The following is a 24,552-nucleotide window of genomic DNA, read 5'->3' on the forward strand; positions in this document are numbered from 1 at the left end:
CCCACCTCACCTTGGCCTCCAAAAGTGTTGGGATTACAAGCGTGAGCCATTGCACCTGGCCAATTTTCTTACTATGTAAAGAACTCCTACATAGCTACGCAGAAAAGACCGACAACTTCATAGGAAAACTCTGAGGCTGTCCGGGCGCAGTGGCTCACGCCTGTAATCCCAGCACTTTGGGAGGCCGAGGTGGGCGGATCACGAGGTCAGGAGATCGAGAGCATCCTGGCTAACACGGTGAAACCCAGTCTTTACTAAAAATACAAAAAATTAGCCGGGCGTGGTGGCGTCCCAGCTACTTGGGAGGCTAAGGCAGGAGAATGGCGTCAACCCAGGAGGCAGAGCTTGCAGTGAGCTGAGATCATGCCACTGCACTCCAGCCTGAGCGACAGAGCGAGACTCTGTTTCAAAAAAAGAAAAACTCTGAGGCTGTAAGCCAGTTAACTCAAGGAGCTCTGGGTGTCCCCAGGTGTGCGGCACCGGGGCCACGTGGACAGCAGCACTGGGGCTGAATCTGGCTCCAAACACACTTACCTTGTGGCCTTGGCAAGTCACCGGGGCTTTGTGGGCCTCAGCTTCCTCAGTTGTAGGGTGGGAATAACAACAGTCCCAATTTTGTTTTGTCTGGTTTTGTTTTGTTTTTGAGGTGGAATCTTACCCTGTCGCCCAGGCTAGAGTGCAATGGTGTGATCTCGGCTCACTGTAACCTCTGCCTCCCAGGTTCAAATGATTCTCCTGCCTCAGCCTCCCGAGTAGCTGGGATTACAGGCGCCTGCCACCAGGCCCAGCTAATTTTTGTACTTTTAGTAGAGACGGGGTTTCACCATGTTGGCCAGGCTGGTCTGGAACTCCTGACCTCATGATCCGCCTGCCTCAGTCTCCCAAAGTGCTGGGATTACAGGGGTGAGCCACTGCACCTGGCCACAATAGTTCCTATTTCTAAATGGCTTGGGCAGGTCCAGCATGGAGTAGGGAGGGAGTGCTTTGGAAATGCTAGATAGATAAAACGTGGAAAGATGCTCATCCTCACCTCTGGATGAGATGATCCTACTCCGATAAGAAATGTGCAAATTGAAACTGCAGGGAGACTCTTCCCTACTGTGTTGCTGATGGTGTGGGGGATCTAGCACTGGCGCCACTAAGAAGAGCAGAAAGAGCTGTCAGCGTTAAGGCACGCACCCTTCAAGTAAGCAGAAGCCCTTCCTCATAACAGGGCTAGACACGACACTCACGGGGAGGGTGTTCATGCAGCACTGTGTGCAATAGCTGAAGTTGAAGCAAATGTCCTTCAACAGGGAACTGGCTGAATAAATTATAGCATATTCCTAACCTAGATGATGCTGCAGCTTGTCCAAAGGAGGTGGGCCCACATGCACTGCTGCGGAACAATCTCCTGTGTATATTCCGTGATAAGAACAAGGCACCGAGCGTGTGCGAGAATGGCATTTGTGTGAAAATGCAGTGTGCAGGCACAGGCCTGTCTGTGCCCAGCTGGGCTCTGGGGACGTCCAGGAAGTGGCAGCAGCTGCAACTGCGAGGGCCTCCATGGCTGAGGGATGGGCAGGACCTGTGAATTTTGCATCATAGGCCACACTGTGTATTTTAAAATTAAATCTGCTCACACTATCTTGTGACTACTGTAATTAGAGACGTCCTCGCAGGGGCCAGGAGCGTGAAGGAGAGAGTCAGGCTGCCCAGGGTCCCCTCTTAGCTCCACCACTAGATGTGTGATGTCAAGAAATTTCTGGCCTCTGTGTGCCTCAGTTTCCTCATCTGTTAGATTAATGGGATTAACAGAGACCCTAACATGCAGGTTGTGAGCATGAAGTGGGATGTGCCAGGTGAAAGCTCTCGGCCCTGTCATGTAGTAAGAAAGGAGCAGGAGCACCAGCCTCCATCCCCACATCCTTGCATCGTGCTCAGCGCTGCAGGTGGGCACTCCGTGTGCCTCTCCACCCTCAGCTGCTCCGTTGAGGCCAGTGGAGGTCTCAGAAAACAGCACGGACTGGGCTCAGCTCTGACCCACCCTTCTCCCTGGGACAAGGACGCCCTTTTCTGACAGTCTCCCCCTTGGAGGCTTCTCTCCTTGGGGTGAGGCTGGGTCCTCGGGTACCCAACTCTGTCACCAGCCACCTGCCTGAGGTGGTTGTTACAACCTTAGAATTATAAAATCCTGTCTAAGAGGAACCTTAGGATGAGTCCACTAGTTCCTTATCTTGGATGCATGGAACCTGCTCCCCAGAAAAATGCACACACACTCAGGGGGCCGGGGCTTGTGGCTGGGCCTGGGCAGGCGGTACCCCCACCCTTGTGTGCCCTGGCCGGTCTCAGCACCCTGTGCATATTCTGCAGCCCCAGCTCTGCCCAGCTCCCCTGGGAGCCGCCCGGATGGACGTGGGCAGTCTGGGCAGACTTGTCCCCATGCCCTCTTGGTGCCTGCAGTGAAGGAGAATTTGGTGCAGGGCCCTGAAAGGCCCACCTGACCCCCTCAGGGCCACCAGCCGTCCATCCAGGAGGGGCCCTGACATCCACCTTTCTGCTCTCAGGGGTCTAATGTGATGGAAGAGCAGGACCTGCGGGACATCGGCATCAGTGACCCACAGCACCGGCGGAAGCTGCTCCAGGCGGCACGCTCCCTACCCAAGGTGACCATCACCGGCCCTGTAGCCTCAGCCCGTGCGGAGCCAGGGCCACCTCCCTAGCACCACCTGCACCAAGAACAGGGGAGGAGCAGGGCTCCAGCACACGCACATCATAGCGGGACCTCTACCCCTCACCCTAGGAGCTCCGGAAGGGCCGCACACAGCCCTGTTTGCTTCCTCACTATGCCCTAAGGCCCTTGGAGAGTCAGCAGAGCCCTAGGGCGGGGAGCAGGCTCCTCTGGGGTCATGAGGAGGTTCTGGGGGTATGCCTGGCCCAGGAGCCTGGTACCCGCTGGCTTGGCCTTTCACCCAGAGCCCCCTTCATGGTCTCTCTGGCTCACTGGAGCCCAGGCCAGCCTGCACTGAGCCCTGGCACCGGGCCCCTCCCCAAGTGGGCTTGAGGGAAGTACCGTCTTCCCTGGGGAGCCAGGAGCTGGTGGGCCTGAGCCTCTCCCCTGCACTTGTGCTGATTCCAGTGGCCCCGTCCCTTCTACCTGTCCAGAGCTTGGGAAGCGCCTGCTCTGAGGGCACACACTATTCTCTTGTCCCTCCAGGCCCGTGACCTCAGCGGAGCTCAGGGCGGAGGCATTCTGCAGAACCCCCCTCCCTACCTAGGCTTGTCTGCTAGGGCCGTCTTCCAGCCCTGTCGGTGCTCCAGCGGCTCCTGCCTTCCCCATGGGGAAGCCGAGACCAGCAAGTGATAGGAAAGGCTGTGCGAAGTGAGGGGCTCGAAGGTGCTGAGGACCCCAAACACAGAGGGCCCCCTGACCACAGTCTGTGTGAGCTGGCTGGGTCCATGGTCCTCGGGTCCCTCTCCTGTGAGTGCTGAGATGTCAGTTTCACCTCCCTCCTTGCCCTGTAGGTGAAGGCTCTGGGTTATGACGGGAACAGCCCCCCTAGCGTGCCCTCCTGGCTGGACTCCCTGGGGCTGCAGGACTACGTCCATTCCTTCCTGTCAAGTGGCTACAGCTCCATTGACACCGTGAAGAACCTCTGGGAGCTAGAGCTCGTCAATGTGAGTAGCCCCTGCGTGGCCCGGCCTGGACTCTCCAGAAGTCTGAGCTTCCCTTAGGGGCAGCCTGGCCCAGCGGAAGAGTGCTGGGGGCTGGAGCGGACTGTGAGTGAGTTGGCCACCTGACCTGTCACCTCCCTGCTCCTCATCACCCAGGTCCTGAAGGTCCAGCTGCTCGGCCATCGCAAGCGCATCATCGCCTCCCTCGCAGACAGGCCGTACGAGGAGCCGCCCCAGAAGCCCCCCAGATTCTCCCAGCTGAGGGTGAGTCGGGGAGGGACAGAAAGGAATGTATGTTTGTTCCCTGTATTTGCAGGAATTACATAGAATTCTTTAGGATTCTTCAGAGACCACTGTAGTGTAGGAGAAAGCAGCTCCAACAAGAAGAGAGGAGCACAGGAGAGGAGGTTTAGAGAAGTTCCCCGCCACCTGTTTCTACTTGGGGATGGCCGATCAAACACATAAAACTTGGGGGATAGTAGGAAAACACCAGGCCGTGCCTGGGGACAGGGAGGGGCCGAGTCAGGTAACACCTGAGACAAATCCAAAAGGCCAGGACTCACAGCCTCCTGGGCACCCCCCAAATCTGAGTTCGAATTCCCAGGCTGGGGTGGCTAAGACAGCTTGCATTTTAAAAACCTCACCCATGATCTGTTGCTCCTGCCGGTAATTCCTGACTACAGAAACGGGTTAGACTCAGAGCCTGCAGCTGAGGAAGAGCTCTCCCCCAGCCCCAGGCCAGAACATGCAGGGATGGCAGTAACTAGAGCAGCCGCTCCCCGAGCCCTCGGGTGCACTGGGCCTGCCCCGCAGGTCTCACCCCATTGAACCCTCAGCAGCTTCGTGAAGTGGGTCCTGTTCATCCTCCTTTTACAGATGAGAAAGTGGAGGCCCAGCCTTGCTCTGGGAACCAAACACACAACTGACATTCAGATATACACACTGAGAAGCCGGGTTTGTATTCTGTCGGGGACAGTGGCTTTAGGGCCCTGACTGACAGGGCTCCATTTTTTCTCAAGGGGGTGCTTTGTTTGGTCATGTGCAGAGGCCTGCAATGGATCAGGACAGAAGATTTAATCTTTTATAAATGCAAAAGTGGCTTCCCCGCCCTCTCGGGGGGCACTAGTGGACGGTGGCTGCGTGGTGCCACCTGTCTGACACCCCTGTGGTATTGGCCCCTTCGCTCCCTGCTGCTTCTCCCGGTGCCGCTGCCTGTGCCGTCCTAACCAGCGGGGCTGGCTGATACCTGTAGTCGGGCACTGGGCCGAGGGTTGCAAGTTCCACCTGGATTTCTCCTTCCACAGTGCCAAGATTTGCTCTCCCAGACGTCATCCCCGCTGAGTCAGAATGATTCCTGCACTGGGCGGTCGGCAGATCTGCTGCTGCCTCCAGGGGACACAGGCAGGAGGCGCCATGACAGTCTCCATGACTCCGCGGCACCCTCCCGAGCGGAGCGCTTCAGGATCCAGGTGGGGCAGGGGGAGTGGAGCTGCAGCCAGGCTCTACCTCATTCCTCTGGGTGGGACAGGGCCTCCCAGAACCACCTGCTGCCCCATACCTGAGCACAGTTGGGCTGGCACCAGAGTCAGGAGGCACCAGCCTGCTCTGCTCGCCCACACCCAGCCGCCTTGCGTAAGGCCCACCCAGCACCCATGGTGCCGAGCTCAGGCCGCACAACTCACTTCAGCTGTCGGCTGCTGGGGCCACTCCTGTGTCCTGTACTTCCCTCCCTCAGGGGTTCAGATCCCCTCTCCGCGCTCTCTCTGTGGCCTCTTGCGTCCTGTGCTGCCTCCTCTGCTGGCCCCAGAGCCCTCTGTGCTCTCCTGGCCTCTGAGCTCCTTCTTGGCCCCTTCCTTCTCTGCTTACCCACGTTGTTCCCCAGAACTGCTTTCCCTGCAGCTTCACCTCGGCAGCATTCTCTTCCTCCTGCTCAGCAAAACCACAGCCAGACCAGACTCTGTTCTTCCTGTTCTCTGCCTGCAGCCCCGTGGGGGGCACCGCTGGAGACGCCTCCTCCGCTCCCGGTGCCCGCTCCAGCCCTGGCGGAGGTGGGCCCATCTCACACTCCTGGCTCACCCTCTCAGGGCATCATTTCCAGGGGTCCTGGATTTACTCAGGACCTGCCTGTCCTGCCTCCGTCCTTGTACGGACCTTGGCTTTGTCCTTTGTCCTCTTCTTGGCCTGTCAGACACAGGATTGGCAGGTGTCCCTCAGGCCCCTCCGGGTGAACTTCAGCTTCACCCCTGCTTGTTTCTCTGACTCTCACTTCTCACTTCTGGCTCTGGGGACTTCCTTTCCCTTTCTGCAAGCACAGCCATGAGTTTTAAAGGATTTTTAAACACATTGTCCAGCAATTCCGGTTGCTGTTGAGAGGCTCTGCGCACTGCTGGGAAGGGAGGGCCTCCGTGTTTCCTGAATCTTTTCCTTCCTCTGCATTCCTTCCACCAGTGCCCTGGGCAGGGACCCATGATCTCTCACCTGGACCGCAGTGGCCTCCCCCACCCCCTAGCTGCTGCCAGAAGGATCCATTTGAAATGCATTCCTAGGCACGGGCGGGTGCTTCACTGGCTTCCCCGCTGTGAAGATCCCTCCCAGGCCCTGGGCTGGGTCCCAAGGCGTCCCAGGGTCTCGTGGCCGCTGTTCTCTCCTTTGGTCTTTGTGCAGAACAGCCTGGCAGCCTGTGCCCCCCACACAGACTCTGCCATCTCCTCTCTGGTCATTTCCCATCTCCTTTGAGACTCATCTCGGACACCACAGAGACTGTCCTTCCCAGGCCCTGCTCTCAGGCGGTTTGGGTCCCTGCTGTGCCTCTGCTGTGGCTAGCACCTCCCCTCTCCCGCAGTATGTTTGAATTGCTGGTCTGCCCCCTGCCATCTCCACTTCACCCTTGAACTTGCTAAGGTCACTGGCATCTTCACCCTTGGGTGTGCTGGAGCCAGGCAGCAAGCCCGTGTGCTCCTCTGGAGCAAGGAGCAGGTGTCCAATTGCGTGTGTTTCGCAGGAGGAGCACCGCGAGGCCAAGCTGACCCTGCGGCCCCCGAGCCTGGCAGCCCCCTACGCCCCAGTGCAGAGTTGGCAACACCAGCCAGAGAAACTCATCTTCGAGTCCTGTGGTTATGAAGCCAATGTGAGTTGCTCCCACCCTCCCAGCAGGGCCGGCCTCCCTGCTCCTGCGCGGCCAGGCACCTGCGGCCAAGTCCCAGCAGGGACTCCACAAAGCCAGGCCCAGGGCTTTTGAGCTGTTCTCCACTCTCAGCCACTCTTGACAGCTAAGGCGAAGGGGTGGAGGCCTCTGGATCCTTTAGCTAGGGAGTTGAATGGAGGGTCTCTCCAGCTGGGGCAGGAGAGGGGATGTTGTTATTGAGAGGGGTAACTACTTGATTGTGGGACAGTCCCAAATTGGTTGGGTCACCCCTGCATGGAAATGCAGGATTTCCTAAGCCTGGCCACTGCTCGCCCCCACAGTATCTGGGCTCCATGCTGATCAAAGATCTGCGAGGGACAGAATCCACGCAAGACGCCTGTGCCAAGATGCGGGTAGGGTGCCTGTGCGGGCTGGAGGGCGCTGTGGGACTGGCCAGCAGAAGGCAGCAATGGGGGCAGTAGCTGCAGTTGCCTGGGCCCTGCTGCACTATGTAAGGATGGGAGGGAAGCTGGGACCTGTGGAAGCCCAGGAGGCTTAGCCCTGAGAAGGGGCACTGACAGGGCCACCCCTTGTTTCCTGTAGAAATCTACGGAGCACATGAAGAAGATCCCCACCATCATCCTGTCCATCACATACAAAGGTGTCAAGTTCATCGATGCCTCCAACAAGGTGTGCTGCTTACAGGGACTCTTGGTGGGAGTGGGACCCACATCCCCGTCAGACCCACAGGGCTCTCTCTCATCCCTTATCTCCCTAGAGGGTCCCCAGTCCTCTTATTACTTCCCACTTCGCTAAGAGGCGTGTCTCTCATCTGCTGGCCTGGGTGCCTGCTGTCAGCCCCGTCCCCGCCCTAGTGATCACTGCTGTTAGCCTCGCCACCTGGGCTCTGCTGGCCACACACCTGCTCACAGGTGTGATTCCCTCCGTAAGCAAAGGACTTTCTCTGTGTGCCACCGTGTGGGATCCCACCTTCCTGACACCCTTCCCACTTTGCCCCCACCCTGGAAGGTGGGAGAGGCCGGGGAGAGCTTGTGGTTGGGTGTGAACATTTTACTGCCTTAGTTGTTGTGGTAAGGGGTGGAGACCCCAAAACAAAATCGGGGACCCCCACCCCCACCAATAAACAAAATGAGAAGATGAAGGGGGGTTTGCTTGATGCTCTAGGCTAGGACAGAGAACAGTGACAATGGTAACAGGCTGGGGCGGGGGGTGCCAGAGGCATGCCTGAGCCTGAGAATTCCAGAACATGGCTTTCCCCAGCAGAACGTCATTGCAGAGCACGAGATCCGGAACATTTCCTGTGCGGCCCAGGACCCGGAGGACCTCTGTACCTTTGCCTACATCACCAAGGACCTGCAGACCAGCCACCACTATTGCCATGTGTTCAGCACCGTGGATGTGGTGGGTGGGGTCCTGGGGCCGGGCGGGGCAGGCTTGGGTTGCAGCCCTGAGGCGTCCAGCCCCATTGCAGGGCACAGATGCGGCGCTGTCCTGGCCCCTGGCCAGTGCCTGGCAAATGTTTGGTTCATGAATGGAGCCCAGCAGCACTCAGGCCGGTCCCCTTTCACAGTGATGAGACTGACGCGCAGAGGGAACAGGGACTGGCCCAGGGCACTAGGGACAGGAGGTTCCAGCTTTTTTTTTTTTTTTTTAAGAGATGGAGTCTCACTATGTTGCCCAGGCTTGCCTTGCACTCCTGGGTTCAGGCAAGTTACCCACCTCAGCCTCCCACGTAACTGGATAATAGGCGTGAGCCACTGCCCCTGACTTTCCAGCTTTTTGGCGAGTGTTTTCTTAGGTCAGGCAAGGCCTTTGTTTCCCCCGGCTCCCTGCCCTAGGTCTCCAACCTCTGGCTGGGCCGCCTCCCAGAAATGCCCTCTACTTCCCTCTTAGGGGCAGCGGTGCCCTCTTTGGCAGATTTTCTTCCCTCAAATTCCTTCTGAGGCTCGGCTCTGAATGCCACTGGGCCAAGGAGAGTTCATTCTCACACAGCTGCCCACAGGGAGCAGACCAGAAATGACAGTCCACAGGCGGGGGTTCCCTCTAACCTGCAACAAAGCATGAGAGTGGCCCCAGGCTGCTTCCTCACCCCGGGAGGAAGTCAGAGGGGTCCAGGTCTCTGCCACCCTCAGGGATAGCAGCTGCTTCCAGAATTTCTGTGGCTCCCAGAATACAGGTGGCTCTGGGCATCCCCACACTCCTGGGACCTCATCCACCCCAGTCCTCTGTTTGCTCTGGGCCAGTGAAGGTTAGGAGGAACCGGGCTTTGCTGCTTGCTGGCTGTGTGAGCTTGGAAACATCACATCTGCCTGCTTCCTCATCTGTCTGGAGGGGATATAATGTGGCCCACCTCAGGGGCCACTGTGAGATGGATGAGGTGGTCCACACAGCACAGTCAGTGGCATTTACCTGTTGCTGACTTTTCCCACATACACTCAGTTCTGCTGTAACGCCACATATACGCTCCTAACAATCACTGTGCTGTGTAAAATCACACAAGGAAAACCACAGGGTTTATGGGGAAATGGAGTTAGGGGCAGACTTTGTCGGTGACACATTAAAAATAAAAGCACTAGCACCACTTACATTAAATGGTAAGAAATACCCAAGTACTGCCGTAGGCACGGCACCCTGCCTTGGAAAAGACCTGCCGTGGGCTTGCAGCAGTGTGCACCTGCCCTCCCCACAGCCCAGCTCCCGGCCACATCCCGTGTAGAGCGGGAAGAACAACAGAGACCTAGGAAGAGTAAAGAAGGGAAAGGAGGGAAGAGTGGAAGGAGGTAGGAGCGCTCCCAGGTAGACTTAGAGGGGGACACATGGTCCCTGCGAGGAAGGGCATATCCAGTGTGAAGCGGCTCCTGAACCAGGTGCTTAAGTGGTGATCTGCTTCCTCCCAGAACCTGACCTACGAGATCATCCTGACGCTGGGGCAGGCCTTCGAAGTGGCCTATCAGTTGGCCCTGCAGGCCCAGAAGTCCAGGGCGACGGGCGCCTCTGCAGCTGAGATGATTGAAACAAAATCTTCCAAACCGGTGCCTAAGCCTCGGGTCGGCGTGAGGAAATCCACAGTACGTGGGCCCCACTGGCCAAGATCCCCCTCTCCCTGGCCCCAGGGATTCAAGGGCTCAGGGTGGCCAGCGCGAGGAGGGTCTTCTGGCACTTCCAGAAAGCTGGCCCTCCAGGGAAATGACCCTCTTAATTGTCCCCCAACCCTGCCAGGTCTCGCCCCTGGAAAGGCAGCAGCTCCTCTGGCCTGGGCGGGCCTCTCATGCTCCTGCTTCCCTCCCTCGCTGGGCTCCCCCAAGGGCAAGGCCGTCAAGGGGCTGCAGAGAGCGGCCCGCAGGCAGCCCCCAGTAACTGCGCCATCCCTGTGTCTGTGTCTGCTTTGCTCTGCACCCCAGGTGCCGCTGCCCCCCGATAGTCGCTGTTGTTACTGTCACACCTGCACCACCCACCGTCCTTCCTACCTACCGCTGCCGTCTGTTAGTCCTGGAGTCAAGGTCTTTACGCCTCCTGCTGTCTTGTGTGTCAGTCTCCCCAAAGTGACCGTGAGCGCTCTTAGCCTCTGGCGGCCTCTCCCTCTGCCTGTGTGACATTCTTTCCCCTCTTCCTGAGATGCCCTCTGCCTGTTCTGTGTGTGCTTCAGCCCTCTCTGTTTTTCTGTTGTGTGTCCTCTCTCCAGAGATCTGGGGTGACTGCTGTGGTCTTGCCTTGGGGTGAGCTCTCTGGGCCTACCAGAGAGACCCAAGGCTTGACGTTTCCAAGCCCCATATCCCCTTCCTGCCCAGTGTGAGCGGGTTTGGGGCTTAGAGCAGGAGGCCCGGCTAGGACAGGGGTCCTTTAACTGAGCAATCCCAAGAAATCCCGGAGAGAAGTTGTGCCTGGAGGTGGCCCTCCCCAAGATGCTCCAGGAGCCTGTCCCTCCTCCGCCTGCCGCCAGGGGCCTGCTCTTTGGCCGAGGAGAATAAGGGCTGCCCCTCCCAGCACAGGGGCCACAGCCTGGCCTGGGGGTGGGAGGGGCCTGCTGCCTCCAGCCGTGGCACAGAGCTCCCTCTGACTCTTGACTGCTTCCTTGTTTGGCAGCTGGAACCACCTGATATGGACCAAGATGCCCAATCCCATGCCAGTGTCTCCTGGGTTGTGGACCCCAAACCAGACTCTAAGCGGAGCCTCAGCACCAAGTATGAGACCACTATCTTCTAAAACAACCCACTCCCTGTCTCCACTAGTCTCACTGTGCCTTTGCCATCCGATCTTTCTGCTGTCCTCAACTCTCTCCTTCCAGCTGCTGATGCCAAGGCCCCACCTGCACTGGGACCTGCTCCTCTTGGGCGGGCGGCAGCGTAGACGCTGTACACTTGCAGCTCTCGCACCTACCACCACCGAACACTGTGAATTCTCCCCCTTGGGCTGAGGACAGCTTGAGGGGGTGAGTTGCCTTTGAGGTGGGCATCAAGAGGGCTCAGGGGTTCTGTTGCACCCTGGAAGCCTCCACGGGCAGGCACTGTGAACCCCGACGGGCAGGGCAGTCTCCAGCAGGATCCCAACGGCACTGATAGCTCCCCAGGGTTGGGCTGGGCTCTGTGTGGCTCCCTCCTCCTGTCTGCTGTACTGAGCCACAGCTGGGCACCGTTGCCAAGAGCTAGCTGACTGTTCTCACCTCTCCTGAACCAACCAACCACTGTGACCACCCAGTGCCAGAGTCCCCAGCACTCTGCTCACAGCCGGCCTGCAGCCCCACCCCACTGTCCTCCGCTACTCCGAGGTGCTGGCCTCACTCTCATGGCTAGGCCCTTGTGAGACCTTGAGCTCAGTGATGTGGCTGGACCAGGGACAGACTGCTTTCTGTGAGGGCCCAAGATATGCGCCAGGCCCTTGGGGCCGTGCTGACTGCCCCACTTGGGGCTCTGGGTATCTGAACACTCACAGGCTGGCTCACACAGCAGGTGTCTCAGTCCTGATGGGCCTTCCCCTCCAAGGAGGGTGGTGGCACGTGTGTGGAGAGCCCCTCTATCTTCGCCATGGAGTCTCAAGGCCTGGCAGCCTTGGGCCTGGCTCTGGAGTCTCTAGCTCACTGAGGAGGAAGGCCTTCCGTAGAACCAACGAGGAGGCGGCCTGTGCCCTGCACACACGGCGCACCTTCTTCCCTCACAGAACAGAGCTGCTGGAGGACAGGGACCTGGACCAAGTGGCCTCCATTGTCCTCTGGGAGCTTTCTGACATTCTCCACGGTGGGGGATCACAGATAGACAGCGCCGTCCAGCGCGCCCCTGACCGCCTCCCTCAGCCTCCTGACTCCTCCGAAAGGAGAGGCCGTCCCATCGCAGCAGCTTAGCAGCTGGGATGGTGGAGCTGAGTCTTTGAAGAGACACCCCATTCTCCAGTGTGGGCAAATCAGTTTGGATGGCAGGAGACAGGAAGGAAGCGGTGCCCATAGGCAGCCGTGCACACATAGCAGAGTCCACTAGGAAAGCCAGTCGGCCAGGGCAGTCAAAACCCAAGTCGATAAACTGGGTGGGTCCTGCGCACCCACCCATCCTTGTGCCTTCCTGAGCAGAGTCACTGAGCCAGAGGCAGTGGGGGCTGCGGGCTGTGGGTGCTCAAAGCAGGCATGGAGGGTGCCCAGGGGAGGCTGTGAGGGATCGTCTGTCCTGCTCTGTGTTTCCTTTCCATTTCCTCCACCGTCCGCAGGCCCCATTGGTTAACCCTTTCCTCCCCCCATTGTTTGCTTCTGCCAAGCTGAGCCACTGAGGAACCACACTGTGCTGCGGAAACATAGACGTGGGGGCATAGGCTCCCACTGCCACCACCGCCATCGCCTCACCTGCAGCTTTGAAGACCCAGGCCTCACCTCCGCCTGCAGGACCTCCTCTTGGCCACTTGGCCTGGGCCTGCCACCACCACGTCCTGCAGAACGAGCCCTGCCTTGGCTGTGGAGAAGCACTCCAGGCCGCTAGCAGATGGGACTGGCATTCCAGAGGGTCAAGAAGTGACTTGTTCAGAACACATTGTTTTTAAAAGAAAAAAAATCTTTTTATAAAATGAACTTTTAACACTTGGCTCAAACCTCTAGGTCATACTGCCAATCTTTAGACAAATGGCCATGGGGCAGAGGACAGGGGAGCTGAGGTTGGTTCAGAGGCCAGCCTGCATAGCCTCTGTCCTCAGGACGGAACTTGGGTGCAGCTCAGTGGGTCGGAAGAGAAGGCGGTAGCCTGTGGGTGAGGGGAACGGAGCAGGCTCAGGCAGAATTGAGTACAGTGCGTCTGCTCTTCAAACCCAACCATATCAGCTGCTGCTCTTTATGAACTGCCCAACTTCCTGTTCCTTTCAGGGGCTGGACACAGGCTTCTCGTAAGAACACAGCCTTAGAGGCACCTGAGCAACTCAAAGGTTTCCGGACCATTTCTGGGGTTCCTGATGGGAAGGTTCGGTGGCCAAATGAAGATAAGTGTGCAGTTTCTAGTGCTGGGAAGTCTTAGCCAGCACTAGAGCACCAGGCCTCTCCCTGGCCTCTTACCTGTCAGTGATCGGAGCACTGCCCTGGGCTGGCCGGCGCCGTACTGCCTGCGTTGTGTCAGAGAACAGGAAAAGCAGCTTTGTTTGGGGCATTAATGTTTGGAGTAGGGTCAGCTAAGGTTGCTACTTGCCAATTTGTGATTTGTCTAATCAGCCTGTGTGATTGGGGCTCATTTTGATTCTCTGAATTATCGGTTTGACGGTTACTCTCTCGGCTGCTGGGCCCATCCCTGGCCCCCAGTGTGGAAAAGGCTAAATAAGGTGACAGTGCATCGATGCTCCCCCGTGTGGCCTTTGGGGCAGGCTGGCATCCGGGTGCGCCTCTGCTTCTTAAGCTTTCCTGCTGCTCGCTTTGCTTTTAAAAGTAACTTGGGTTGCATTCTTCCCTCTGGACTAGAGTAGAAGTGCAGGGGAAACTGCTGTGCATTTGAGAGGCAAAGCTGGCTCAGCTGTGTGCCCAGTTCCTCCTGTGGGCACTTTAGCAGGCTCCGAGCTTTCCTGGCATAGGTCATTCAGGTCCCAGGATGAATAATCCAGGCTTCAGCAACACTCCTCTTTCCCAGCAAAGGCTGTGAATTTGAATTCTTTGTTGGTATGTATGTGCAGGGAGTACTGTTAGGCACATTCTTAACCCATGTGGTTGGCCAGAAATCAGAAGTGGGGCTGTGTCTCTGGCTGGCTAGAGGCCAGGCCTTGTGGGTTTCTATCTGCTAAGCACCCAGCAGGTTGGGGCCTGGGACTCAGCTCTCTCTGCGGTAGAGGCAGGCCCTTCTCCACTTCTTGGTACTAAACGAAGATCTCGACACCTTGCAGTTTTACTTCATTTCCTGCTCCTTTCAGGGCCTGTGAGGATTCCCATGAGCTACCGCTGTACAGTTCTCGGCCCCGGTTTTCTTCCAAGAGTTGACCAGGAACGCTAAAGCATCAAGAGTAGACTGCGCTGCCACTGCACGCATTCTGGTGCCCGTCTTCCTCCTAAGGGGCCAGGCCACATCCAAGTGGGCCTCTGTCGGGGGGCGGTAGGTCCGAAAGAAACCGCAGACACTAAGATGCACTCCTCAAGCTGTCTTTTGTGCTTAGATCATCCATAGGTGTTTCTTCTGCTTGAAGCTGCTATATCATCTTTATTTATTCAGGGTATTTTCATATTGGAAGCCTTGGCTAGTCTGCTCTAGCTCTGGGTTCTGTTTAGAGATTGGTTTATTTCTGAATATTCAAGAAAGGAAAATGGGCCTTTCTTTGTTTCTTTTCTTCTCCTCTGGGATAGGTAGTCTCCCTTTCCTAGAAAGGTTATTGTAACTTTAAGGACAGGCTTCAAGTGGGAAGGCCCCTACTTTTGCACTTCTCCAAGTGCAGGTCACACCAGGGGCAGACCCTGTCGCTGCGTTTCTGAACTGTGAAGGAGCCCATTCAGGTGGGAGACTTCAGATGGGCTCAGTACCTGTCCCAGCCACAGGCTTCTTGTCCACCTCTTCTCCCCTGCCCACCAGCTGCTCAGCGCGTAAGACCTTCCCGACAGGCTCTGCGTGTGCAGCTCTCTGCGTCCCTCCTGGGCCCTCCAGCGTCAGACACTAATGGGAGTTCCCGAGATGCTTGGGTTTGAGCAGGGAGCAGGCAGAGCTGCAGTCAGAGACATTAGAAAACCAGTCTGAATGGGGTCTGTCTTTGAGATGCCCAGGCCAGCAGAAAGCAGCTCAGAAGTATTGTTGCTCATGGTGTGGCAATGGACTGAACTGTAATGAAAATGTTATTTAATCTTTGTCTCTGTATTTTGATACTTGAATGACTTTCCCTTTTGTTTTACTGTATATAAAATTGTTAATCTGTCTGATTTTGTCTGAATTATAAACATTTTGAGGTACCAAACATAACCAATCTGTGCAACAACATAGACTGACCTCACTACCCAAGAGAGTGTAAATATTTCTGGGCTTCCAGCTTTGGTTTTGTTATTTTCATAACTGTACACAACTTAGAACAGACTGAATTAATAAATGAGAAGCGACATGAACGCAGCCTTAATTCTTCTGAGTCTTTGAATTGGAAAGTGTCTTGATTGTTTTCTGGTAGAGGCGTGGGCACAGGCGAGACGCAGGCTCAGGATCAGTGATTCGCATCCTACACCGTTTGGCTGAGATGACGACAGTTTGGCTGTTTGGCTTTCTGTCTCGCACTCTCTAACAAACAAACAGTTACAGCTGCGTTGTGAGGTGCAAGGGCCCCAGGATTCACCTTCCCCTCCTTAGGAACATCGTTCTGTGAACACCAAGCCAGGGCCACATTCTAGTTACTGCTGCAGTGGCATCTCTTCTGCCTCTTGGTCTGGGCTTGTCCACCCACAGACATGAACCGAACATCTGCCTCCCAGGCAGCCTGGGGGATCTAGAGCTGTGAAAGAAAGTGCTCTCCTTTCAGGAACTTGCTTGGATTGCAGAGGTTCAGTTTTAGACATAAACAACTAGCTACCAGCCCGAAGCCGTGCTGTGGTAGGGATGCAGAGGGCAAAGTGTTCCCAGAGGGCTGGTGGCAGGGAGAGGAAGGGGCAGGGTGCTGAGCTGTATTTAAAGGGGAGAATTTGGGAAAGCACAAGCAAGCGGTCATAGCAGCCCCTTCACTGATGGAGCACCTGTGTTCCAGCTCTGCTAGCTTTCCAGGCAACCATCTCATTAGCCCCACTCCTTTCCTGACAGGTGTTGTCACCTCTATTCATAAAGCAGGGCCCAGGGCCTCTATTCATAAAGCGGGAGGGACCTTGAGCCCCATCTGGTCCAGTGGCTCCAGCTGCCAGAGCCCCTGTTCCTAGGCCTGCTTCAACCCCAGCTGCCTAGCACTGAACGCTTTTATTCCTGAGTTTCCGTGGACTCTTCCGTTTCTTAAAAGGGCCTTAAAAAAGAAAATTCACTTATCTAGTTCAGTACCCATATTGAACATAAACAATAGTTGTTTATGTCTAAAACTTAACCTCTTTTATTGGTAGAGAAAACAAGGTCCAGACTTGGAAAATGATTCTCTCCTAGCCAGCCTGCCAGCGAATGGCAGAGAGAGAGCCAAATCCCAGGTTGTAACTCCCAACTAGGGCTTTGTAGGCCACACTGCATTGAGTTGGGAAAGTCCACTGAGGCCCAGTGGGGGAGGCCTCACATTCCAGAGGGGTTCTTCATCCCCACATCCCTTGGCTCCCTGGCTATGGCGCTCTTTCCTAAGCAGAAGAAACCTCACAGCCAGAAGAGAAAGGTCAGGTCATAACTAGTGTCATCAGGGCACCAGGACACATAGCTGCTATCATCATCCCTTCTGGGGCCACCTTACACATTCTGCCTCTGTGTGAGGCACAATCCCTGGCCTCTTCCACTCATTCCTTTCTCCCCCTTCAGGGGCTCATTTCTGTCATACTCCTCCACATCCTCATGAGCCTCCCCTTCACAGATGCTCAGGCTCCTAGACAGCTGGGTTGTTACTATTGAAAATTGGGATAGATCAATCCTCAGCAATGACCAGGCCACGGAGGAGGAGGAACTTTCAAGCTGGAGCACTTTCCAAGGCAGCTCAAAACACCCTCTAGTCAGCCATGGCCACCCCTGACTTCCTGAACCCAGAGGGTATCCAAGTCCCATAAATAGGGACAGGCCATCTAGTGTGTCATGCAGGTCAGCCTGGGGCTCACACTGCACCCACTGTCATCAACTAACAACAAGGAAAGCTAAAGTCTGAACCATCCCTTCCTCCGTGCAGCCTCTACGACTTTGAGACCGCTTTTTTCAGGATTCGGCTGTTAGGAACACTATTATAAACAACTATTTACCAAATAGAATTTTCCTAACACCATAAAATATTTATTACTCAGTAAATGGAGCTGGGACAATTGGGCAGCCAAGGAGGAGGGAGTGCAGGGGGATTCCTGTTCCAACTTATGCCAAAATAAATTCCAGATGGCTCACATATTTAAATGTAAAAACAAAAAAAACAAAACTCAAAGCTAGAAGAAAATGGGAGGTTTTTTTTTTAATAAGCGTGGTTTGAGAAAGGCCTTTCCAAACGTTATAAAACCCTGAATCCATTTTTTAAAAAGGATTAATATATTTGAGTCTATAAAAACTAAACATTTCTGCATAGCAAAATGCACCCTTGAGAAAAAGAAACAATGGAAAACTAACGTGCGACCACATGTAACAAGGACACCTTGACAACAGCTATCAAAAGTAAACTAACGCCTGTGTCTCGGAAGATCAGTAGATGCTCTTTTCCCTGCTCTTCCCACTAAGTACGATTAAAACCCCCAGTGGAAATTAAAACCCCCAGTGGAAACACCAGTGGGCACAGACAAAAACCTGTTCTTTCCAGCCAGAGGACCAGGAAAGGGGCAGCTTAGCAAGACAGAAAATTTAGACAATAAATAACTGCTCTACTCCAGCCAAGCACCACAGGAAAAATGAGGCCCCACCCAGATCAGCAAAGGCCAAGACCTCTGCCCTCACAAAGCTATAATGAGGTGCCCAACAACCTCACGCATGTTGTCAGAGGGGGCCTGGTGAAGAGGCAGAACGCTCACCAGCGCCCAGTGATTGTGATGCTGCTCCCGCCTTGGGAGTCAGTGGAAACTACAGGGGCAGCCGGGAGTACCACGGCACCCCAGCAGTAACAAGCAGCCTCCCACCTCAGGTGTCAGTGGAGGCCAGGTGGGGAAGCTGGGCTTTGACCCCCAACCTGGCAGTAGTATGCTATTTCCTTTTCCCTTGCTAGAGTGGTGTCAAAGTCAGCTAAAAGAGAAGGTTTAAATAAGAATGAGAAACAGAAATGTCCAAGTTTCAATAGAAAATCACTTATACCAATATCCAGAAAACTCTCAATCTGAATTTAAAAGGCAGTAATCAATAGATATCAACACTTAGCCGGACATGGTGGCACACACCTGTAGTCCCAACCACTCAGAAGCCTGAGGCAGGAGAATGGCTTGAGCCTGGGGAGGCAGAGGTTGCAATGAGCCGAGATTGCGTCACTGCGCTCTAGCCTGGGCAACAGAGTGAGACTTCGTCTTGAAAAAAAAAAAAAGATATCAGCACCAAGATGGACAGATATTAGAATTATCTGACCAATATTTTAAAGCAGCCATAAGAATGTTTCAACAAATAATTATAAACACACTTGTAGCAAATGAAAAAGTCGAAAGTCTGAGCAAAGAAATAAAAGATATAAAGAACCTATTGGAAATTCTAGAACTAAAAAAATACAATAACCAAAATCAGTGGATGGGCTTAAGAGTGGAGTGGATGGGAAAGGAAAGAATGCACCATAAACTGGGAAACAAAACAACAGAAATTACCCAATCTGAACAACAGAGAGAAAACAGATTGAAAAAAATGAACAGCATCTCAGGGAGCTGTGTGACCATAACAAAAGATCTAACACTGTGTCAACGAAGAAGAGGGAAAAAGAAAGAGGCTAAGAAAATCCTCGAGGCCGGGTATTGTGGCTCATGTCTGTAATCCTAACTCTTTGGAAGGCTGAAGTGGGAGAATTGCTTGAGTCCAGGAGCTCAAGACCAGCCTGGGCAACATAGTGGGACCCTGTGTCTACAGAAAAACTTTAAAATTAGCTGGGCATGATGGTGTGTGCCTGTAGTCCCAACTACTCTGGAGGCTGAGGTGGCAGAATTGCTTGAGCCCAGGAGGTCGAGGCTGCAGTGACCTGTGATCACACCACTGCACTCCAGCCTGGGCAACAGAGTGAGACCCCCATCTCAAAAAAAAAAAAAAAAAAAAGCACTCAAAAAAATAATGCCTGAGAACTTCCAAAATTTGGCAACAAACATAAGCCTTCAGATTCAAGAAGCCAAGCAAATCCCAAACCAGATAAACTCTGCGAAAGTGGTTAGAATTAAAAGTCATTTCTGGCCGGGCATGGTGACTCATGCCTATAATCCCAGCACTTTGGGAGGCTGAGACAGGTGGATCACGTGAGGCCAAGAGTTCAAGACCAGCCTGGCCAACATGATAAAACCCCAAAAAATGAGCCAGACATGGCGGTGCATGCCTATAATCCCAGCTACTCAGGAGGCTGAGGCAGGATAATTGCTTGAACCCAGGAGGTGGAGGTTGCAGTGAGCCAAGATTGCGCCACTGCACTCCAGCCTGGGCAACAGAGGGAGACTCTGTCACAAAAAAAAAAAAAAAAAAGAAAAAGGAAAGACGAAAGAAAGAGAGAAAGAGAAACAACAAAAAAACAAAACAAAAAAAAAGTCACTTTTGTGTTAAAAAAAAAAAAAAGCTGGAGAGAGAGTTCTCATGCATAAATGCCTGGTTAACAAAAACTATTATTACAAAAGACCACAACCTTTTGAAAACTAGAACCTAGCACAAAGACCATCACAACCTTATACCAAAAAAATACTTCTGCAAGGACATCTGCTCAGCAACTGACTGTCCAACCCCAAACTGGCACCACCGTTGTTATTGATCCTTGTAGCCAAGGATAATTATCTCAAAACAATTATGTAATCCTCATTTTTCCTTTGAAAACCTCTGTCTTCCTTCAGGTCCCTGAATATGCACATGGTTTACTATCACACGTGTATTCCCATTGCAATACCTTATTACCAAATAAATATCATTTTCTTTTAGAGGGCCTCACTCCGTCTGTTATTGAGGTTGACATAAATGTTGTCAGAAGTGGGATGAGGCAGGCTCACTTCAGAAGAATCAGAGGCCCCTGAAACTGAGTGTATCCTGACTGAGCCCTTTGTGCTCTCCATCTTCATGAGTTGCCTTTTACAGCCAGGTGAATCTCCTGTAGGATTCTCAGACTCCCTCCCTTTGGTGAGTTGTTTTTCACTTTATAGAGGATTTGTTTCAGTTACAAGTCTGCCTTTAATAAAGGACATTACATCCCTCCTGGGATGATAAAATACTTTTTGTCTTTCTGGAAAGTTCTTTCCGGGATGAGGACAAGTGCCCTTCTGGTTTGAGTGCTCTGGTTTCTACAGAATTTATATCCTATCTGTGAGGCAAGTCTTTTCTGGAGAATTTACTTTTGGTTCTTCCTGCATGCCTAATTTAATAGTGTGTTTAATCTGCACACCTGGGTTAAAAGTATTGTGAACACTAATTTTGGTCTCATTTTGGTTTGGTTATGCGTGTCTGTAAATGATTTGGCCCTTTTCCTTTGCTGATTTCTGGAAATTCTCCAAGAGCAAAAATAAACATTCCAAATGGCAGACACTAGTGGATGACTAATTAAAAGCCATGAGGGCAGTTGCCATGATCTAAAATACCAGTCCAGACTCCTGACATTCTCTGGTGGATTTACAGGATTATCTTTGCTCTTGAGAGATTAATAAGAAATGGAATGGGATTCACAAACGCTAAGGCATGCCAGGTTTTCTGAGGCTCCAGCCAGCTATATAATATGGCCCATTCTTATGCATATTTTTTAACTGATGGGCAAATTACGTGAAGGAAAATTCAGAGCTCAATGGTCATTAGTCAAACCCTCTAAAAAAGAAAAAAAAAACACACACACACAAACCCTCCAACTACAATGTTAACATATGGATCCTTCTAAGATCTCTACTTTGAATCTGCTAACTTTTCTGCTGGTGTTGAGATAACACTCTCTCCTAATGGCATTCCAGCCAATTTTTTTTTTTTTTTGATCTTAAAGGTCTTTCAAATTAATGGCTTTACAAATTACAACAGCTTCATGGCAGCCAACAACCTAGACACCTTTTGTAAATGTAAATTTAGGTTTGTCTAACAACCACTTAAGGTGATAGAACAGTTAATTGAAGGATTAATAGTCTACAAGAAAAAAAACTAGGTAAATGCTTATAAAAGTTAGGTTCTCAGGGCCAGGTTCGGTGACTCACACCTGTAATCCCAGCACTTTGGGAGGCCGAGGCAGACAGCTCACTTGAGGTCTGGAGTTTGAGACCAACCTGGCCAACATGGTGAAACCCTATCTCTACTAAAAATACAGAAATTAACTGGGCATGGTGGCAGGTGCCTGTAATCCCAGCTACTTGGGAGGCCGAGGCGGAAGAATCGCTTGAACCCAGGAGGCAGAGATTACAGTGATCTGAGATCATGCCACTGCACTCCAGCCTGGGTGACACAGCCAGACTCCGTCTCAAAAAAAAAAAAAAAGTTGGGCTTCTAGAGCAAACAGGTGAAAATCATTAGCTCAGAGTAATAATATAAGGTTTCTCTGTCCAGCATAAAAATTGCTTAAGTCTGACACAAGGCGCCAGAAAAAGCCAAAAAAGAAAAAAACAAAAACAAAAAACACATACACACACACACACAGCCAAAATGCTTGCCCATCCACATTGATTATTCAAGCAAACCAGACCAGCAAACAAAAGATAAATTTGCTACTAATTCAAGGCCACTTGGAGACTGTTTTTCTTATACAATTCAGTTGGTCTTAGTTAAAATGCAAACATTGAAGAGTTACCCCCAGACTCTTTGAAACAGAAAAAAGGAAAAGGATGAAAGAGATTTTAAAAAGCTAAACTGTTTACGAAAATTTTGTTCCACAGCTTTCACTGGATTAGTTATTGGAGCAAAATTTAGCCATGTGAACAGGTCCCATTTTGTCAGAAGCGTAAGTTGGATGCAACCATCTTTTATAAACTGGTGAGTTTGTATTACTCTCTCATGACTAAAATTTTAAAATGAAAGCTATAAGATTTGTGTGCGTGTGTAAGCATCTGGTGTATTTATGCATATGTACATGTATTATATATGTTGTGTCTACATGGTAAAATCTGACATAATCAGCCAGGAATCCCTGAGGGAATTCTATTAGATTAGCTTAGATAAATGAGCACTCATAGAAAATATATAGTAATTAACCCAAATGCCTTTTAGAAGTAAATCTTTAATAAATAAGCTAGTTTTTAAATTATTGGTAACATAAAAATAGAAATGTCTTCAAAATAGTCGGTATGCATTTTTGGCTGCATGCTGGTCTCTTAGATATTAAACTATAAATTCAGCTTAAAAACAGAATAATCTTTGTGTAACCCTTTGGTAAATAAGGCTAATATTGTTGGTTTCATAAAATCAGCTGTATCTCCTGTGTTATCAACAAAATACCCATATATTTAAATTTCTTAGGTGAACACTTGATATTCAGAGGCTATAAAAATGGTTAACAGAGAAATAACTTGAAATGATGACAAGCTTTGTCTAATATCTGTTTTCATAAGTAATCTAGGTAAACTTAAAAATAAATACATCATGTAAATATAAAGAGGAAAAACATTTATACATGAACTTTTCATGTAATTTAAAATCTTTTAAAGTGTATTTATTTTTATTTTTTATTTAATGTGGCATCTTACTATGTAGCCAGGCTGTTCACAAACTCCTGGGCTCAAGCAATCCTCCTGCCTCAGCCTCCCAAATAGCTGGGATTACAGGTGTGTGCCACCACACCTGGCTAATTGGAAATCTAAAAGTATGCTCAATTAAATGATAGATGTTCATTAAATGTCTGGGTCATTTCCAAATAAGATAAAAAACTGAAACAAATGACTGAACATAAATATTTTTGTTCCTGCTTAAATTTTATAGAAAGATTAAATATATTTTGGCCCATTAGTACACATTAAAAATTATGGGGAAACATGTTTCTAAAAATTATAAAATGGTTTTTTCTCTTTGAGAAAAAAAGAATAATTTTGTCTAATTTGGAGATTATTTAAAGGTAATTTCAAAAAGTAAATTTAGAAAGGAACTAGAAACAAGGTAGAAAGGAATCGGTAACTAGGGGAGAGAGATGTGAAGAAAGTTATAGGTATGAAGAGTATTTTTCGTAAGTAAGTTAAAAAGAATAATTTTGTATGAGAAAGAATCTTCGGCCAGGTGCAGTGGCTCTCGTCTGTAATCCCAGCACTTTGGGAGGCCAAGGTGAGTGGATCGCTTCAGCTTGGAAGTTTGAAACCAGCCTGGGTGACATGGCGAAACCCCATCTGTATAAAAAAATTACAAAAATTACCTGGGCATGGTGGTGCACACCTGTAGTCCCAGCCACTCAGGGAACTAAGGTGGGAGGATCACTTGAGCCCAGGAGGCAGAGGTTGCAGTGAGCCAAAATTGTGCCATTGTACTCCAGCTTAGGTGACAGAGTGAGACCCTGTCTCAAAAAAATAAATAAATAAATAAAATCTAAAGATTTTATGTTTTACCAAGATAAATTCCTATGCTGTCTTTAATAGGTTTTTTTTAATTACTTAAGAAAACTGAGCTTTGAAAGGATTGTTTCTACATCCATATAATTTTCTCTATTTCTTCTGAAGTCTTGATTATCACTGTGGTTAAACGCGTGACTATTATTTCACTGTGCCATATGATCCTGTTTTGATCAAGTGCTTTATATCTTTTGGCATCTTTGATGGGCTTCCCCAATATCAAAATTCTAAGTTAAGTCTTTTTAAGCTAGATTTAACTTTGGGATTTTCCAATTGGGCCCCAGAGAAGGTAAAATAATGTTAGAGCTACTAAAATTAGGATTATTTAGAAAATGGTTTGGGAAACCTTGTCAAATAGTAAGTGAGGCAAGATCTTCTTTCAGTTACATGAATGGATAAGTTATTGATAAGAATGTTCCAAAACTGTATAAAACTCTTAGAAATCTAATTTATCAGTCATAAATCTGGTTATTATGTCATAAGCCAGAACATAGCCAAATTTCCTTGTCAATTGCTGATTATAATCAATTTCCATCCAATTTTTAATCATGATTATTCTAAGTCTCTGTCATCAACAGTTTTGATTTTTTCTAAAGATATCTGCAATCAGATTCACAGAAAAGACTGTAACAAAACTCTTCAGTCTAGCTTACTAATAACTATAAGATCAAGACTAAATAAAAATTTTTCAGAACTCTAATGAAGAGACTTGAATTCATGAAACTGCTAATCAAGATCAAGCAGAAAAAAATTAACTACATAAGATTAAGTAACACTGATGATGGTAATGTTGTGGTTACATTTTTTATTTTTTTTCCCCCAAGAGTCCCGCTCTGTCGATCAGGCTGGAGTGCAGTGGCGTGATCTGAGCTCACTGCAACCTCCACCTCCCAGGTTCAAGTGATTCTCCTGCTCAGCCTCCCAAGTAGCTGGGATTACAGGCACGTGCCACCACGCCTGGCTAATTTTTGTATTTTTAGTAGAGATGGGGTTTCACCATGTTGGTCAGGCTGGTCTCAAACTCCTGACCTTGGGTGATCCACCT

The 24,552-nt window shown here is 51.0% G+C and overlaps 1 protein-coding gene across 15 annotated transcripts in view; it reads left to right on the forward strand.

The window, feature by feature from the left end:
• Positions 1-15,340, forward strand: part of ANKS1A (ankyrin repeat and sterile alpha motif domain containing 1A) — a 215,469-nt gene extending 200,129 nt beyond the window's left edge. For 2 of the 15 annotated variants that reach the window (XM_055390220.2, XM_055390223.2), the window contains 12 exons: positions 2,547-2,645; positions 3,505-3,657; positions 3,811-3,918; positions 4,531-4,608; positions 4,959-5,123; positions 6,656-6,781; positions 7,120-7,191; positions 7,382-7,468; positions 8,060-8,200; positions 9,697-9,867; positions 10,201-10,299; positions 10,883-15,340. In XM_055390220.2, the coding sequence (XP_055246195.1) occupies positions 2,547-2,645; positions 3,505-3,657; positions 3,811-3,918; positions 4,531-4,608; positions 4,959-5,123; positions 6,656-6,781; positions 7,120-7,191; positions 7,382-7,468; positions 8,060-8,200; positions 9,697-9,867; positions 10,201-10,299; positions 10,883-11,002 (1,419 nt within the window). In that variant the 3' untranslated portion in view covers positions 11,003-15,340. The remainder of the gene's footprint in view (positions 1-2,546; positions 2,646-3,504; positions 3,658-3,810; positions 3,919-4,530; positions 4,609-4,958; positions 5,124-6,655; positions 6,782-7,119; positions 7,192-7,381; positions 7,469-8,059; positions 8,201-9,696; positions 9,868-10,200; positions 10,300-10,882) is intronic. The other 13 variants (XM_031011972.3, XM_031011971.3, XM_031011969.3 and 10 more) reach the window with 11 other exon arrangements.
• The last annotated feature ends 9,212 nt before the right edge of the window (positions 15,341-24,552 follow it).

This window comes from Gorilla gorilla, chromosome 5, assembly GCF_029281585.2.
Source record: "Gorilla gorilla gorilla isolate KB3781 chromosome 5, NHGRI_mGorGor1-v2.1_pri, whole genome shotgun sequence".
Lineage (NCBI taxonomy): Eukaryota > Metazoa > Chordata > Mammalia > Primates > Hominidae > Gorilla > Gorilla gorilla.